Source organism: Phoxinus phoxinus, assembly GCF_949152265.1.
Source record: "Phoxinus phoxinus genome assembly, chromosome: 14".
NCBI classification, from domain to species: domain Eukaryota; kingdom Metazoa; phylum Chordata; class Actinopteri; order Cypriniformes; family Leuciscidae; genus Phoxinus; species Phoxinus phoxinus.
This window is the reverse complement of record NC_136889.1, coordinates 17,719,433-17,738,367: the sequence shown is the minus strand read 5'-3', so window position 1 is coordinate 17,738,367 and position 18,935 is coordinate 17,719,433. Positions and strand designations below refer to the sequence as shown.

Here is an 18,935-nt window from a genome sequence, read left to right as displayed (position 1 = left end):
TTAGGAAAAGAATCGATTCTCTTTAGGAAAAGAATCGATTCTCTTTAGGAAAAGAATCGATTCTCTTTAGGAAAAGAATTGATTCGTTTTAATTAAAAGTATCGAATCTTTTTTGAAACAGTATTGATTCATTTTAAGAAAAGTAGCGATTAACTAAGAAAAGTAGCGATTAATTTTTAGGAAAAGTATCAATTCTTTTTAGGAAAAGTATTGATTCTTTTCAGGAAAAGTATTGATTCTTTTCAGGAAAAGTATTGATTCTTTTCAGGAAAAGTATTGATTCTTTTTAGGAAAAGTATCGATTCACTTTAGGAAAAGTATCGATTCTTTTTAAGAAAAGTAGCGATTTTTTTTAGGAACAATATCGATTCACTTTAAGAAAAGTAGTGATTCATTTTAGGAAAAGTAGCGATTCTTTTTAAGAAAAGTATCGATTCACTTTAAGGAATAGTAGTGATTCTTCTTAAGAAAAGTAGCGATTAATTTAGAAAAAGTAGCGATTAAATTTAGAAAAAGTAGCGATTCATTTTAGAAAAAGTAGCGATTCAGTTAAAAAAAGTAGCGATTCATTTTAAGAAAAGTAAAAAGTTGCAAATGAAGTTGCAAATACCTAATTGAGGTTGTACTGCGAATGCGACATTGTATTTCTGTGAATGGCATTTTTTGTGACTACTTGTCTGCAGCTTCAATTTCATAATACATGTCTGTGACTATTGTCTGCGAGTGCAAATCTCAACATTCAACAGATTTTCACATTGGAGCTGTGAGTATAAATTTTAGTATACAAGTAAATATTTATTGTACAAGTTTGCATATTCACATCTACATGCATTCTTAATATTATTGATCTGCCTGCATTGACACCATTATGTGAGAACTGAACTGAGCTGGACGATGACATCACTGTTATCTCCAGAGCTGCTTAATAGTTAATAGTTAATCAACTCTTTTTTATATAATTGATATACTTTATACAGTTATTGAACAGAACTGGGCCAGAATTGAAGCAAGGATGAGGCCCAGAGGTGGGCCACACACATTTTGCTCTCTGGGTTCTACATTTTGCTGATCTGGTGTCCTTTATACAACTGATTTAAATATTAAATGATAGTGTGGCTTTAGTGGATGTTGGCATTACATTCTCACATTCTTCTCTGTGGAAGACAATTAAAAGTTGACACTGTAAAAACTAGCCTGAGAGGTGAAAACAACTTTTGATTACATTGGAGACCATATAATTATCATCTCATTAGTTTGTTGCCGCCGAATATCTAGTCAAAGGTTGATAAATCTACTGGTCTTTAGCTGTGGTTTGTAAGCTGGTAAGACTGGGAGACTAGTTGAAACCTGCTGAGACAAGCACACTAGGCTGGTTTAAACTTTTTATTTTCAGCAAAATGTTTGTATTAATTATAATAATTTTATAAATTCTTACATTTTTCAACACACTAAATATTAATTTGTGAATGCTTTTTCATGTTTTTAGTGCTAAACAGCAGTAAAAGCAGCAAACACATTCACATCTATTTAACCCATGCAACTGACATCTTCAAGTGTCGTCTCTTTTCACACACTGACTGCACAGAGAAGCCATTCAACGCACCTTGTTATGCAAAGGAAAGACATAGCAGACAGTAATTGGGTTCTGTTCTCTGAGAACACACTTCTCGTTTTCATTCATGGGCTAGTGGGATTGAAAGGGTTTACATCAAATTAGTTTGAGCCGGGTGACATCATCTGTTGAAGTAAGAGCTGGAACTTCCTGCACTTTGTGACCTGATGCTCTTGAAGTGGTTTGAAGGTGGGAACTGTGGGTTAGAGATGTCTTTGATGTCCAGGTCAAGAAATAATGTACCAAGCAGGTTTCTGATGTCAAATCTAGTGGACATTCTTATTCTTTTATTCATTTTCTTAGTTTAGTAAAGAATAGGAGCACATTTACTGCAGGAAAAATGCATTTATATGCAGCAGAAAATACACATTGGTGGTTTAACATATATTTTAATTCTACTTATAAGGCTAGTTGTCATAATTTAAAACACACATTTACAAAAATACATTCTCTAAAATATAATATATTGAATCCAAATGAACAATTGTTTATACACACTGACACATTTGGCCCAAATACTCCTTACATATGGCACCACACCAAGATCATCAAACATGTCTGAATAAGGAAAGAGGGACATTGTGTAACTTCTCTTAAAATAAAACAAATGCACAGAAAAAAATAGTCAACACTAGCTATCAATGACCTTAGTGATTAGCAACAGCACCATTTGGGAATACCCCCCCCCCCCCCCCCCCATAAAAATGTGATTGTTAACATTTTGCTTCTCAATTTTCTAACAGACCAGACTTTTGAATATATATAAAATAAGTTCAGATTAACTATGAGACTGCTTTGCAGTCATGCTAACTGTTTGATGTAAATGCTTGATGAAAAAGATTAAAGAGTTCACATTTTCACATAGGCTACTTCATCATGTATATGGTTTTAAATGTCCCAAATATCAAGTTACACTTACATTTTTAATATACACAAAGACGTTAACTTAACCTGCCACTACATCCAACATTCATCTCAATAACAAAATAATTATTTATTCTAATTTACTTTCCAATGTATTTCAACAGCTCTGCCAAAAGGGTTTATGTTATATTCAGTATGCCTTATTGTATATCCAGTAATCTACTAGTATAATTCCAACAGCCATGTATGTCATGGAGCTGAAAAGCCGACAATTTAAGCAATAAGTTTAAGAGTAAGTGCTCATGTTACTCAATGAAAAAGGTTTACGACACATCCCTCATGAATAAACAGAGGAAATGAAAATAACACAGATAAGCATTCATAAAATATGAAATGCAGTCCTTAAAAATGTATGCACTTTCTAAGAAGTGCAAACTAAAGACAATATGCCTCTTCAAGGTAAATTCGGTTTCAAAACCACAACAATGCCCATTTGTCTTTTTCCCCCTCTGAGCAAGCAAGTCTATCTACAAGCGCACGTCTCCACGGACATGTTGGGGTAGATCTTCAATACGATGTTTTTGCTCTCATCCATAAACAGTACACTGAGTGGTTTCATCTTCTCTGGGACACAGCAGGGCTCTGGGATACCTGGAATTATCCCAACGGCCTTGACTATGCTCTGGATGGTCGCATGGTTGGAGGGGCGGACCACCTGAAAAGGGCAGAAAAGAGAGGATAATGAGGTATGGTAGCGTTTAGATATGCAACTTTTGTTTTGCTTTCTTTAATGGAGCAGAGGAAATTATGTCTTACAACACCCTTCTATTATTCAGAACAGAGGAACTTTAAAACTGGCTCATTTCAAAAGAAAATGTGTCCAAAATGTGCTTAAAACCCCCATTAAGCGTACAACTATTTGACTGTAATTGCACATAAAGATGGTGTGCTTTAGTTGCGCTGGAACCGCAACATTTTCTGAAGGGATTCTTTGTTTAAAAATCTCTGGCTAGAGAGGCTGTATTAACCATAGTCATTTTTAAATATTTCAACATGTCTAAATGATTCACATTCGCACACGCGAATTGTCGCCATGAGGTTCTCTGACCTTTGGAATGGGGAATTCACACGTTCCTGCGCAGTAGAAGGCATCGAAAGACTTGGGAGACAAGATCCATTCGTTCCACCCGATGTCTGCAAAGTCCACCTTCAGGTACCTCCTGGAACAGCTGCGAGGTTCTTTCCACTGTCTCCTCCGGGCCTTCTTCATGGTTTTCTCATCAAACCGGAGAACCTGAGACTTGTCGAATCCATCAGCGTGCTCCTGGCCTTTCCTCCGACGTTCTTTTTTGAAGGGCTTTGGCTTGAGCGCAAAGTAAGCACTTTCCCACAGATCGTGCTGTTTGAAGCTGTTGTACTCCACCTCCGGGAGCTCGTTGTTCTCAATGGGATCAGAGAAGTCCGATTCCAGTTCCCGCTTCACGCGTATGTCAAGTGAGGAGTCTGGAGATTGGGTTGGCTGCTGGTCTGCAATGAAAGGGTCATATCTCTGTAGGCTCACTGCCACACTGTTGGGCTCTGAAATGGCCAAGTCATTAGCATAAACTAGCAAGTATGGAAGACTGGAAGGTGAGTGCTGGTCATGATACCTTTGATACTGCTCTCCATAGTCAAACTCCACAGTGATCAAAAGGTGATTCTTATCTCGGGCCTCCTTTATAATGACAGACACATCCTTGCTCTGCCAGGTCCCGCGTCTGTGAGGAACTACGGTGATGTTTCCGAGAAGCGATCCTGGGTCTGAGCTGAAGGAGGGAGACCGGAAAAGAAGACGGACAGAGGGTAGCAGTTGGAAGTTCGGGATGCGACAAGAGGGGTTCTTGAAGCGCTTGCAGAACCAGGACCTCTGGCGTGGGCGTTTGTCAAAAAAGAAGTGAAACGTAGATGTGAGAATCACCTCGGACTCCTGAAGGGAAGTAAGGTTCAGCCAGTATGAGGCCCTCTGCTCCACATTCTCTGCAAAGATACGAGAGAAACTGCTGAGTTACATATTAATTATGAATAAGGGCTCAAACAACAGGCTTTTTGTTCTGTGTAAGGGGTTGAAGAAAGCACAAGGAAGTGAGGAGACATGTTACTCCTAGCAGACATATGGAAATGTTTATTTAGGTTCCCTTAAGAGTTAGAACCTGCAACAATGTCAGTCTTTTAATCGGCACTGATTAAATGCTTTAGCAGACTGCAGAAAAAAGACTGTATTGTTTCGTGAGAGTGTGACAAATGATATTTTAATGTTCCGGTTTAAACAGCTGTTTTCAAACAACGTTTCATTAACAAGAAGAGTTCACAAAACGTGGCGGATTGTCTGCGGTGGTTCCGCAACACTTCCGATATCGCACGGTACATCTACAAATCATATCCTGCCATTATTTATCACTTGACTAGATTTAGGCAGTACAAACAAATATCACAAATGTGCTAGGGGTGTAACAAGACATTTGCATTGCACGAGACAAACCTCAACAGAGCCGAAAACTACTAACATAAATTGTCATTAGAAAGTCATTAAGTAACGTAATTATTGTCCTTTTAAAGCAAACATAAATCGAGCCATTTAGAAGATATAATTAAGCGAATCGTAATAATTGCAGATTTAAAAAAAATACAAATACCATGATTGGTTTTAAAAGTCATAGTATCAGCATGGCGTTTGCATTTACATTTCTTTTTTTCCATAGGCTAGGCCTACTTACCAGGTTTTGCTTTAAAACTTCTTACTGTATTTCCCTCTTTGAATCGGTTAGGTTCAATGTTGCACTTCTCATACAGTTTAAACATATGCTGCGAGAGCGCGTCTGTGGCATCGAGCGCGTCCGTCGTGCTGTCGCGCGCGCTTCTCCAAACACCTTCAGATGCGCCAGGTTCGGATCCAACCCAAAGCAGTAACAGGTGCGTCAAAAAGACACATTTAAAAGTCATGTTGCAAAGAAATGAAAAAGTTTTCAGACGATTGAATGCCGTAGATGAAGGGTAAAAAACGCGCTAGCACATATTAAAACATATTAAAGGATTCCAGTATGACAGAATGACGTTTCCCAATGATGCGGTTTGGATATAAGCTTTTCTCGCCTTTTAACGCAGTGCAGAGAGGAAGTGGTTTCAGAAGTTCTATCAGTCTCGTGGATAACCTGTGATACATCACTTATTTCTTCTGACCGCCACAATCCACGGGAGCAGGCATAAGCGAAGTGAGGTGCTGACGTATCCGCCCACCAGCCAACGGGAGCTGCTGCTACATTACACCCGATCCAGCGGGAGGCCAACAAGAGGACAATCCAGAAAACATGCACATTCACAGGTTTTTTTTTTTTTTTTTTTGGAAATACATTGGAAATTATTTTTTCTTTTCACAACATTCCCTCTTAGAAGCTTTATTTATTTATTGATTTATTAAAAATTAGTTTTAAAGTTGATAGTTTTATATTTGATAAAACCAGACTGCTGCTGTCATGCATTTTGTAAAAGCTTGATGAAAAATATTAGGGTTCACATTTTTCATAAAGGCCTTTTATACGTTTAATGACCCACGTATAAAGTTACTTTGATTTTACACAGCACCAAAAGGGTCATTCCACCAATCATGCATCACAGTAAAACATCTTTGTTCTAATATACTTTCTAAAGTAATTCAATAGTTCGATGTTGCATTCAATATGCCCATAAAACCTTTGTTGTACATACAGTAATCTGCAACCATAAAATATGAGTCCAACAGCCATTTATGTCTTGGTGATGACAACAAAGTTGACATGTTATGAGAATGCAAGCATAAGAGCTCATGTTACTCCATAATACCATATCTAATACCATACAAAAAAAGCTTTCAAAAGATTCCGCATGGAAATGAGGGAAAGGAAAAGTGATTGTTGAAATATGCAGTCTAAAAAAAAATGAGATAATTTTTCCTTCTTGATCAAATAAGCATTCATTTTCTAAGTAAATATAAAACGTGCAAATGCATTTATTTGAAAGTATAGGGTTTTGAATATTTGTGAGTGCCTTTGCTTGATTTTTTTATAGTGATTTCATTCAGTACATGAAGCACTCTGGGGGAACAGCCCTGTCACCTCTGTGTTTTGTGTGGAGTGTCTGCAGTGCCATGCCAACAATGCTGGTTCTGTGAAAGCCCGGAGCTCCAGTGGAGAGACCATAACAAGCCCGGCCGTTTGGGTCATTGCGTGCCATTAAACACCTCCTGTGGCCCCTGGGGACCCTACTGGAGACCCCCTTTTTTACTTCACACTTGAATGTGTCTTAAATCTGCATTAAAAATCTGACGTTCCTGCCCACTAGGACACTGTTACTGAGTGAATCACGGAATAAATCGAGTAGGAGGAGATACCTCTGCTCTGCTTTGTTTCCACCCCTCTTTTTATTGTCCGACTGTGGGAAGGCGAAGCCATTAAGCTTCAGAATCCTACACCGCTTTTAAAAATGAATAAAAAACAGAACAAGGGAGGAAGAATTCAAATTAACTCTGGTTCACAGAGACCTTTGATTCTTCAATATGACTGCATCACTTGCTCTCTATAGCACCTGGGAGAGACTATTCTGTCTCAGATCCTGCTGGGTCTGGATACTGAGAATGATTTTTTAATTAACAAGCTAACTACGGAATGATGCTAATAAAGCACAAGGTCTTGTGTAAAGGCTTGTCTCTCCAGGACAAATTCCCTTCATATGTTTGTCCCTTATTTCAAAACAGCTAGTAGTCCTGTGGTCTTGTAAAGCACATATTATTTTTCTCGCCTCCTCCCTTCCCTCCCATTCATGAGCTTTATATGGGGCTAGTTGCAAACGAAACACATCATTCATTGGTTGAAGGGGTAAAAAAAAATATATATATATGTGAATGAGAGTGATAAAACTTTGATGCAGAAGGGTTTACTGGAAATTCCTATTATTTCATTGGTTAAATCCCAATTAGATTTTAATGCAGGACTTTAAAAGTAATTTACAGGCCTTGTTCAATAAGCAGTGATTTATACAGGAAATACAAATTCGTAGGAAAGCCTGTACAATAGATAACCATGATATATGCCATTTTTAATTGCTTGTCATAAAAATGTATTGTGGGGAACCCCTCATAACTCAATGGATTTGCTATTTAATATGGGTGGCAAAAACAAATAGTGTTGCTAAACTCAATTGGCTGTACTTAAACTGTTTATGTGGTTTGCTTCATAAATGGCAGATGGGTCTTTGATTTCCTGAGGCAAATGAGGGAAGAATAAACTGTCAAAAATAGCATTAATTATAATTTTATTCTAGTGACAAATACTAGATTATCATGAAATTAGCATTTTCAGTGGAATGGAAATGGAAATTTTGATAGTTGACTCTTTCATTCCCCTAAAGGATCAAGTACGGTTTGTTTCTGGTAATAAATTGATGCTAAATAAAAGTTAAAAAAAGATTCTATACTGTAAAATCAAAGTACAATGAACATTTTCTCAACAATGCTTATTTATTATTATTTGACATAAAATCTCTTCACTTTGCCACTTATAAAATGAATGGAGGGGGTAATTTCTTTTAGTCTATTTTTAGTCCTTCAGTAAAAGGAAATGGCTGCTGATATTAGAAGGATCAGGTCTTTTGGCACCAAGACAAATACATTTGAAGTAGCCATCTGTCAGCATCAGGACTTCTGAAAGGGGCAGAAAGAAAGTAGTTCCCTGCTCTCTGTTGTTTTTATTCCCCCGTTTGTGTTGGCTATGTGTGGCTCACAACTCAAGTGTAATGACAATTATCCCTGCAGTGCCTCGAGTGATCAATCACTTCTCAAAATGCTGGTGCTCTTGGATCTGCACAATATCAGTGTGCCAATCTCGCCAAATGGACCTAATGGCAGAGTGCATTCTCTCCTGGCTTCAGTTGCTTTCAGCATACTTGCAGAATAACTGGGTTGAAATGTTTTAAAAGCACTGTTTGTTAGACCGAGTCTCTCTATTGAAGGGCAAAGCACTCACAAAAAGACATGAAAAAGATTATTGTTTTTTTGGGTAATAAATCTCTGCATTTATGAGAATGATAATGTAATAATGTGATAAAAGAAGTGGTATTTATTGCAATAAATAAATATTGTATACTTTTATAGAATGTTTGCATGTAAAAAAATATATATATATATATACGCACACACATATTATATAGAATATTTGTATAAATAAAATTATAGGGGGAGATCGGGTATGGTAACATGAGGAGAGTTGCAACACCAACAATTCCACCAATCATGGATCAGCTGATGGAGTCCTGCTGATCATCTCAGTTTTTGCTCACTTCCTGCCAAATGTTAAATAAATGGTTGTCAAGGCAGGAATTAAACACATGCAGATTAATTTTATAAAGAAAAAAGGTAAGAATGTACATTTTTTAACCAAAACTATATTTTGTTTGGTACTTAACCTTATGCAGATAAACTCATTTAACTTATATTAGATTAGATTGAAGTTACTTCGACAAAATGTGATGAATGTATAACCTGTTAAGACAACTAACAGTTTCTTTTAAATCAATCTATCTATCTAACTATCTATCTATCTATCTATCAATCTATCTATCTATCTATCTATCTATCTATCTATCTATCTATCTATCTATCTATCTATCTATCTATCTATCTATCTATCTATCTATCTATCTATCTATCTATCTATCTATCTTTTTGTTAAACCAAACAGAGCATCGTTTTGTAAAAAAAAAAAGAAAAAAGAAAAAGGAATATACCCCCCCCCCCTTTTTTTTTCTTCCTAAAAAAAAATAGGAATATTATGATGAATAGAACAGAACAAACTGATCTGAATCTGTCCATGGTCCTGGTACGCATCCCATACACATGGCAGATTCCCTCCTGTCTGTCCAGTTCTGGATGGTGGCCCTGCATAAGGCATGAGATCACTTGGCTTTAGGAGGAGATGCAATGCTTCCATTGTTCTGGTCCAGAAGCAATAAAACTCCCTCATGCTGTCCCGTTTGCAAAAGCCCACTGCTGTTGCTTTACAGCTAACATGATTTCACCCCTGACTGCTGTGAATCAGTAGGTCTCCTGGACCATTCTGGCTTTGATCTTTAACTCTTTGTCAATCAAAATTAGTTATCCTTCAATACCGACTCCTCCTCACTCCATACAGTCCTGTCTAAGAACAAGCACAGCTTTGTCTATGCTCTATGTCTTCATGAAAACAGCCACATGCTGAGTTTGAGTTGCTTCACACGAGTGCCACATGTCACCTTTGAGCCCACTATTCCTTTGCTGCCGTACAAGCTGCATTTCTATCAAATAATTAAGCTGTGATCTGAAGACAAGCAGTTATCTAGCCTTTATATGAGGTGTAAAATGGATAGTGGACATGAAAATAAAGCCCATCCACATGATTTTTCAAGACCTCCATCACAACTGACAACATAAATCGCGTTGTCAGTTCATTCAACGGCCAAATTCGTAACTCCCGTTGCCAGCTATTTCCAGTATTGCAACTATATTTACTATGAAAGCAATAATGATATCTGACAACTGTATTTTGTTGTTTAGCTCAAATCAAACTCTCACGCACCCACGAACGCACCCACGAACGCGCACACACACACACACACACACACACACACACACACACACACACACACACACACACACACACACACACACACACACACACACACACAGTTTGTTTTGCTATACTTGTGAGGACATTCCATAGGCGTAATGGTTTTTATACTGTACAAACTGTATATTCTATCCCCTTACACTGCCCCCATCCTTACCCATCACAGAAAACGTTCTGCATTTTTACATGTTTTTTATGTTTTTTAAGCTTTAAGTCCTCATAAACCACGTAATACCAGTGTAATACCAGTGTAATACACATGTCATTATACAAATTTGTGTCCTCATAAATCACATAAACAAGAGCACACACGCGCACAATCGGGCTGGTTAAGCTAATACACAAATGCATACGTGTATCCCCCCCCAATTCATATGAGTGCCTCGTCTCTGCCTTTTACAATCTCTTTACAACTGTCATACGCATATTTATACTTCAAAGCTTCATACTTCTGAAACATTTTCGCAGTTAGGGTACTCTTAAATATACCATTTTGAAAAATATTATTGTGCATTAATAAAGTTAAACTTTGTTTGAAGATTTGTTTGAAAAATACATACTGTAGACATTTATCTTCAGTTCATTGTAGCAAAGATATTACTTAATTATTACTGGGGTTTTTTCTGTTTTTCTTTTGCTTTCTTAATCTGCATCCAAACAAAACAGTGAATTGGAAGTTTTAGAATGACTTGATTTCTTGTGTGACTGTTTCCAAAAGTGCCTTGCCAACTGCCAAACATACGTCATGGTTCTGCTGTTACTCACCTTTTCATCTTTCTGTCAACATCAAGTTTTGTTTCATCGCTTTTATCATTCTTTCTTTACAGTGAGTGTATGATGTCTAAGCATTGTATGTGTAAGTAAGACGCAAGAGAGTGAATCACAAACAGATCGCTAAAATCTTTCAGTCAAAATGACATTTGATACAGCCTTTTAAGAGTAAGCTCATATATTTCACAGTGTTTCTTGTTGGAGAGCAAGTGCAACCAGAGGTTTACTTTACAAGCCAATCAGAGCATAAAAATATTCCATAAATCATAGCTGACATATACATATTTTAAAAGCTCCAAGAAAAAAAAAAAGCTTTAATACTGAATTTGAGCCTCCTAAAATGCCATTGTAGACTTAACTTGATGGTTAGTCTTAAACGTTATTACAGTGCTTTTTATATTATTCATTCATTGATTTATTTTGGAGGGTTGAGAAGGGGATATCTTCATTGTGCTTGTTGAAAGAAACATCACACGCACACATTTCTCTATGTCAAGATGATGTATTGGATATTGTAAAGCCATTATTTATACTTAATCCCTTTTCTAGGCATTTCTTATTGTTAAACCAGAAGATATAACTCAATTTAGCATAATGAAGAAAGTTTCACATGACATCATGCTGCATTCTCATATCATATGCAATCATGTTCAGAAGCTTCATCACGGCTAAATACTGTATATGGCAACATACCAATCCCAAATCCACCGACCATTGAAATACTCAATTTCGAAACAATCCAAAACATTCAGACACAAAATGCCACAAAAGATATCTGTTTGTACTCGCCGCACGGAGCATCCTAACTTACTAAGCAGCCTGACCTCGGGTGTCTAGACACATTCAGCGCGTCTCTTTACCTGTGTGCATTTCTGTGGGGCCTTTTGAAACACTTGCCAATAAAAATATATAGACTAGCAGGGTTACAGAGCCAGGGGAGAGAGGGTAATGCTACCTCAGGGTATTCAGATTCATTGAGTTTGTAAAATATAGTCTGTAGCAGGAAGAGTGAGCCAGAGCAGCAGATAAATCTAATTAATACTATCTTGGGGATAAATGCAAGACTTTGGATCATTTTACCAGGCCTGCTGTTTATTATTTATGCCTGCATAAAAACCAATGCCAATTCCTTTTTATTTTTATTGTATATATGATTCTGAGTCCCAGGATCAGCTAGACCTCATTTTTAATGCTTTAAACACTATGCGGTTGATGGCTCTAACAGAGAGAGAACATGATGTGACCGTTTAAAGCCTCCTCGAATGTAGGGGTCTTAATGTTATATGAATGATATCACTCAGGCCTTTTTAATGTTCTGATGGCCACTACGCAGAAGAAAAAATAACCGGGTAAATGCAGATTCGTTTGTTTGGAATAAGGATGCTGGCAGCCATTATTCTGAGGAACTGAGGGCAGAGGTGAGCCAGAGGCCACAATTCACTCATACAGTTGCACACTGATCAAACACTTGACGGTAATCCCAGGAATTTCTACAGAACACTGTTGAGCATGAACTATGGGGTTATTTGGTTAAATTGCAAAAACGTAATAGTGAAAATTGCACTTAAAGCAACAGTAAATAACTTTTCCTCTTCGGTCGCCCTACAGGTTGGAAGCAGAATTGTCCATTACCGCTGTGGTAAATAATTTAGCCTACCGCAGCCTACTGTCGCACGCACGCTCGCTGTTTATCCAGCACCGGCTTTGGAATGAACGATGTCCACAGACAAGGTAGAGTATGTGGCATGATTTCATGAAAGTATGATGTATTGAGACATCAGAAACAGAGAAAAACTAATTTATGACTATTGTAACACTTGACGTAAAGCAAGCCAAATTTGGGATTTTGGAAACATTATTTTAAGGTAAAGAATCTTCTCTAGTGTTGCTTTAAATTACACCTGATATTCCCACATGGGATGGGAATTTAGTGGCGGAGATTTTTGGAATGCATAATAATAATAATAATAATAATAATAAATAATAATAAAAGCAGATGCTGATCAGTACAACAAATTCTGTTAATGCAGATTCACTTGCTCAACAGTATTTAAACAACTGTATATTCAGGTCAGATTATCGAATTAGTTTAATTCGCACCAGTCAGAAATAACAATGCAGCTGTTTGGAATTTGAATGGAGTGGGAACGTTCCATTAACGTTTTGCTTGGAACTACCTCCACACTTTTCCACTTGAAAGCTGACAAAAGAGGCAAATATTATTCCAAAATATTCTATTATTGAAAAAATACCCCGCAGCAATTCCCGGCATTAAGGATTTTCCTTGTCAGTGCAAGTTACAAAAATAAAAAAAATGAAGGTTTATGTGAACCGAAATTACTAAATTATTTGTCTTTGAAGGAATCTTGAAGAATCTCTAAAAGCAAATAATATTGTTGGTGGTAAAAATATTATTCCATGAAAGCCATCCATGACCGACAGCGTGAAGCCAAAGAACTGTATTTACAAACCATTAAAGTTACAAATACAAAAAGTTTATTCTCCTCATTACTTTCTATGTATTTTATAATCCTTGTCAAGCCATTGTTAAATCACAACAGTTAAGGATTTCTTTTGATTGTGATTTCTTCCTGGCAGCCACCCACGGGGTTTAAGACTTTGCCGTGAAGGTGAAGGTCATGGGCCTCTGGGACTTGTTCAGGAAATGACAGCACACCGCTTAGACTTTAATGAATATAACTCCGTCTTTGTAAATACAACACCAAGTCTGTAACTTTGGAAGGTTTTTCTTCCTTGGAAACCAATTTCAGAGCATAGATTTGAGGGAAAGTGCTCTGCAGTGATCCATTTTCACATGGCGGAAAGTGGCTCATGAAAAGATGAGGCTCCCTTCGAAATATGAAGAGAATTTGATGAGAAGTCCTTTCCGTTCTCATTGTTGGGAAATGTAAGACTCAGAGACACTGAGAGACGACTTAAATGCTACCCAGAAAAAAAAAACTAGCCATCACAATGATTCATGGCAATCAATGACAGCGACAGCTACATAAAGTGTCTATTGTGAGATGAAAAGGGAAGGCAAGTGCCTGTGGCTCAGGAAAGTGAATAGACATAAATTGAGCAGGAATACTTCATCATTTGTTTTGCTGAACAGCCTCTTGTGCAAAGTGGATTACTTTAGCACACTTCAGAATGACTCTTTCATTAAGAAATGATTGTGGGAACCATCTTAAAGAGGTCTCTAAGGAATAGTGCACAGACAGAGCAATTCATATTTCATAGGCCTCTTTGGACTTCACTGATAGAGGGGACGCATAATTAAAGTGAAGCATTGCAGTGTCGTGACCCATAAAAACCAAATAACAACAAGGAGATCTGCTGAATATTTTTCCACCCCATCAGCCAGGCAATTTGGGCAAATCAGGTCATTGTAAGAGCAATTGAACTTAATATTGGTTTAGTCCTTCCCTCTACTTTAACACAAGAGGCCACTTCTCTCTCTCTACACACACACACACACACACACACACACACACACACACACACACACACACACACACACACACACACACACACACACACACACACACACACACACACACACACACACACACACACACACACACACACACACACACACACACACACACACACACACACACACACACAGAAATTCCCTTATAGCCAGTGCAGTTCATGATGAATTTGTAGAGGAGTGAAAAATCATGCAACAAAAAGTATTTATTGAGACTAATTCTGTGGTGGAAGAAAAATATTTGATTAGCTTTGCAGCGAGCAGTCAGTAGTGTTGGTCTAGTCCACGATGATACGGAGAGAAACAGCAGGCCTTTGTCTGCAGACAGAATGGCGCTCTCTATGGGGTCACTGCAGGATTCCAAACATCACAGACGGGGCAAAACTATACACTGGAATTCCTCTCCCTCTATGAATGTTTTATTAGCCATGTGAACAGGTCAGAAAGTCACCCCCCGCCATACAATCATCGGCCGTGGCGCAGGGGCACGTCCGATCCCAGCTTACTGGCTGCTGCCTGGATCAACTTGAATGCGGTTAGCATGATCAAGACAGTATCAGCTTTACAGCTAAAACAACACCAAGCTGGAGTTCTGGAAAAGTAATGGAACGCACATGTTAGAGCAAAAATATCCTTGCAATAAGGCAATGTTGCAAATTGTGAATTGGAAGAGATCTTTTTTGTTTGGACTTTGGCTGTTTGAAAAGGTTCACTCTGGTTGCATTATGGTCCAAAGATTTTGAAAAAAACCAAATGTTGCTGTGAATCTTTATGTTGGTATCCTTATATGACGTTTATGCATTAACCAGCATTCAATTATGGATAGATCTTCAGTAGGCCTAATATTTCAGTTTACCACTCTCTTATTCAAAAGGTCTTACCGTGGACCACCATGCAAGATTTCCCAGGCCCAGAATCAATGTTGGCTGGATGTTTTATTGAGGTGTTACATTGGGAGCATTTCCAGAATAAATGTTCAACACCTCCCTCAGTAAACACATACACACACATACGTACACACATACGGAAACACATACGGACACACACGTATTCTAATACTACACCACCCATTCAAACATTATCCACAACAACATACTGAGCGGATCTGAGAATGTCACATTACGCAATGTAACATATTTAATCATTTAACTTTCAGTAGTTGCACCAGTAGGTGGTGACAAGTTACTGTCTCTAAACGAGCGGGTCTTTGAGTCATTCAGAGCACTTAATTCACTCAGCAAAGAAACTGTTGATTGACGAATGAGTCATTGAATTATTCAGTCATTAAATTGAGTCATTGAATTATTTACTCAACCGATTCAATAAAAAACAATTATTCAATTAGGAACAAAACACAAATACAGTTTGTTGCTTTGAGATGCGAAATATTTGATTCTGTTTGGATTCATAACCAGTTTAAATGGAAAGGATCGCACATTGACTAATAAGACAACTGAAGATGTTGTTAACCCTTTAGGTTAATAATTTACACAGCCCATCCTTGAAAATCAAATCCAGTATAGCACTACAACAACCTACAGTATAAGCTAATGAAATGACAATTGCTAAAGCTATTTAAAACTCACCCTGACAGCTCTAAAATTACATGCTTACCGTAGTTTCGAATCGATTCGGGTTAAGAAAAAACACAGGTTAAAAGATGGATTAATCATACTTGCTCAACATTTTCATTTTCTATTTATTTTTATTTTTATAAATAGCCTTTGATCTGAATTTAGGTGTGAATATTCAGAACAATATCAGTCTTCACGTAGACGAGACAAGACAGGCTACATGATGCTTGTAATCCTGTGGGTTTTTTCTCTCAGGCGAACGCGGATTGTAAATAATCAGAGATGGCTAGGTGACTGAGTGAATATTATGATTGATAATACCTTACGTAATCTAAAGCTAACTAGGTGAAAGGCCAATGTAATTTAGTACTCACACTTAAAGGTGAATGAGGCCATCGTGCTCCATGTAGCCTACACTGCTTTGACCCGCAAAGCCCTGCCTCCTAAAATCTGTTAAGCTGTCTGCGTTTACAGCATTACTGATGGTGTAAACAATCTCACGTGTCAAATGGGTTTTCTTAAATCAACTGGAACATGAGGAGTGGGAATATATTGTGGAATGACACATTGAAACTATGATTTTGTCATATTTCATGGGTTGCCTATGTAAATGTTTGTTAAGAAATAGCCCAGTTTTAATGTAGTTTTTTGTTTGTTAAAGATTCATTGCTTTTTTAAAGATGAATTAAGTCAATTGGTCTCGTTCTCTTGCATTCACTAACACATTTTTTTCCCTAAAGACACACACGCACGCACGCACGCACGCACACACACACACACGCACGCACACACACACACACGCACGCACGCACGCACGCACACACACACACACACACACACACACACACACACACACACACACACACACACACACACACACACACACACACACACACACACACACACACACACACCTTACTTGAATTCACTGAACAATCCTTAATTCATATTTTAATGAATAGATGTGTCACTCTGATATAAATGTATGATAAAAGTGATAAAAGTGTAATGTACTAATATTAAATATATAGCCTAGGTATAAATGTAATCAAATAGCAGCCAAAATATAATATATATAGGCCTAATATATTTTTTATTTCCTGTTTTCAATTCATTGAGGTAGTGTCTTAAATATAATGTTTCAAAGACAATACTTCTCATGTTTTTCATTTTAATTGAATTTATCATGAATCTGGCACAAATGGTTAGTGAAAATAAGCTTTACTCTGAGCTGAGTTGGCTTTTTGTTCTTGTGGATGTGTACAGTTGATTGGCTTCATTATAACACCCCCAGCCCTTCTGTCTTGCAGCTCTTCTTGGTCATAATACCTTTTTAGTTCTCTTCATGATCCAACTTTTTTTCCCCACAAAACATTGCAGGGTGTCATGTGTGTTGTTGCTGCAGGTCAGTGGGCTGGAGCAGATAGAGTCATTATTTGGTTAGTGCTCACACCAGCTGGCATTCTCCGCCTGTGAATGAAGAGGCCTTTGTGGACAGTCAAGAACCCGCTGGGCATGCTGAAAACACATCCACGACATGAGAAGCAGAGAGAGAGAAGGCCTCTGCAAAAACAGAGACGACCAAGGTCTCTGCCAGTACAATCATGGCAGTCCTCATGTTCTGTCAGAGTCTCACCCAAGAGACAGCCCTTGGGACACCGCAAGCGCTGGTGAACTCATATACGGGATACCTTCACACTCGTTGTGGGCTCCTCCACTTGAGAACGAGAGCCAAACGTCTGAAAAGGTATCCTTGCTGCAGGTTTTGAAAGACTTGATGTAAAAAAGGCCTCATTTCCAAGCAAAGCAAAGTGAGAGTGTAAATGTAGAACTAAAAAGAGTTTCATATATTATTGAAAGATAAAAGAGTGCTTGTCAGCGGAGCCTGCGAACCAGAGACTTGTCTGTCAGCACAGAGCTTCTTGGGATGTAAGAACAACCATTAACAGCGCAGCAGTGTCTCTGAGACAAGTGGCAGCACAAGATTGATGAGTCTCGTCATCCTTGCTGGGATTTGTGCATCAAGTTAATAGCGTGGTGCCATTAACTGAGGAATAATTGCTATCAGATGTGGGAATGACAGCAGACTTTGCGGCAGGTGTGATGTTGCCTGCAGGTCTAATGCTCTTTACCTGTGAGATCAAAGCTGGTTCAGCGCTTACCTCACAAGCAAGGTCTCCTGTAACCCATGACCTCATCTTGCTGTGTCCAGTGATACAGTCATGGGATATCCTCATGTCTTTGTGATGCTCTGCAAACAATGGCAGAGATGCTTCAAATGATTCGAAGATATTTAATCTTTACTTACTAATCCCTAAAAAGAAAAGAATCTGTCTACATGAAGAATTATAGCATATTCTCACATTCATGTTTGTGGATGGTATTTGTTTTCTTTCAGTGTGATCTTTTTACCAAGTTGGCAAAGTCATTTACAAAATTATATCGTTCAGAAAGTTGGGGTCAGTAGTATGATTTTTTGGTTACACTTTATTTTAAAGTGCCCGTGTTACAGTGTAATTATACATTTAAGTGTAATAATAATTGAATACTTATAGGTTTATGGTTATAGGATTAGGGTGTGGTTTAGGTTAGTTGCATGTAATTAAGCGCAATTTATAGTAATTATTATAGTAACTACATAATATTTGTAACAAAGACAAGATGCCAAATTTAGCATATTAGAATGATTTCTAAAGGACCATGTGACACTGAAGACTTGAGTAATGATGCTGAAAATTTAACTTTGCCAACACGTTCATAAAATTACATTGTAAACTATATTAAAATAGAAAAGAGTTCTAAAGAATACTTATATTTCACAGTATTTTACTGTATTTTTGATCAACTAAATGCAGCCTTGGTGAGCATGCAAAACTTCTTTTAAAAACATTAAAAATGCCTTACCAACCCCAAAGTTTTGAAACGTAGTGTGTGCTCAGTTTCGTACA

General features: G+C 37.7%; 1 protein-coding gene across 1 annotated transcript; it reads right to left on the bottom strand.

Moving 5' to 3' along the window:
* Window positions 1-1,552: 1,552 nt before the first annotated feature.
* On the bottom strand, window positions 1,553-5,713 carry gdf10a (growth differentiation factor 10a). Its single transcript, XM_079636139.1, has 3 exons — window positions 5,230-5,713; window positions 3,585-4,492; window positions 1,553-3,191 (listed from the first exon to the last, which is right to left on the bottom strand). Exons 1-3 carry the CDS (start codon window positions 5,453-5,455, stop codon window positions 3,000-3,002), a joined length of 1,326 nt encoding a protein of 441 aa, XP_079492265.1. The 5' UTR covers window positions 5,456-5,713; the 3' UTR covers window positions 1,553-2,999.
* Window positions 5,714-18,935: the final 13,222 nt, after the last annotated feature.

Excerpts from the sequence above, each read along its gene's own strand:
- gdf10a (XM_079636139.1), bottom strand. The coding sequence starts at position 5,455 with ATGACTTTTAAATGTGTCTTTTTGACGCACCTGTTACTGCTTTGGGTT. Across the intron at positions 4,493-5,229 it reads AAGTTTTAAAGCAAAACCTG|AGAATGTGGAGCAGAGGGCC; the intron begins GTAAGTAGGCCT and ends GTATCTTTGCAG. Across the intron at positions 3,192-3,584 it reads GTGAATTCCCCATTCCAAAG|GTGGTCCGCCCCTCCAACCA; the intron begins GTCAGAGAACCT and ends TGCCCTTTTCAG.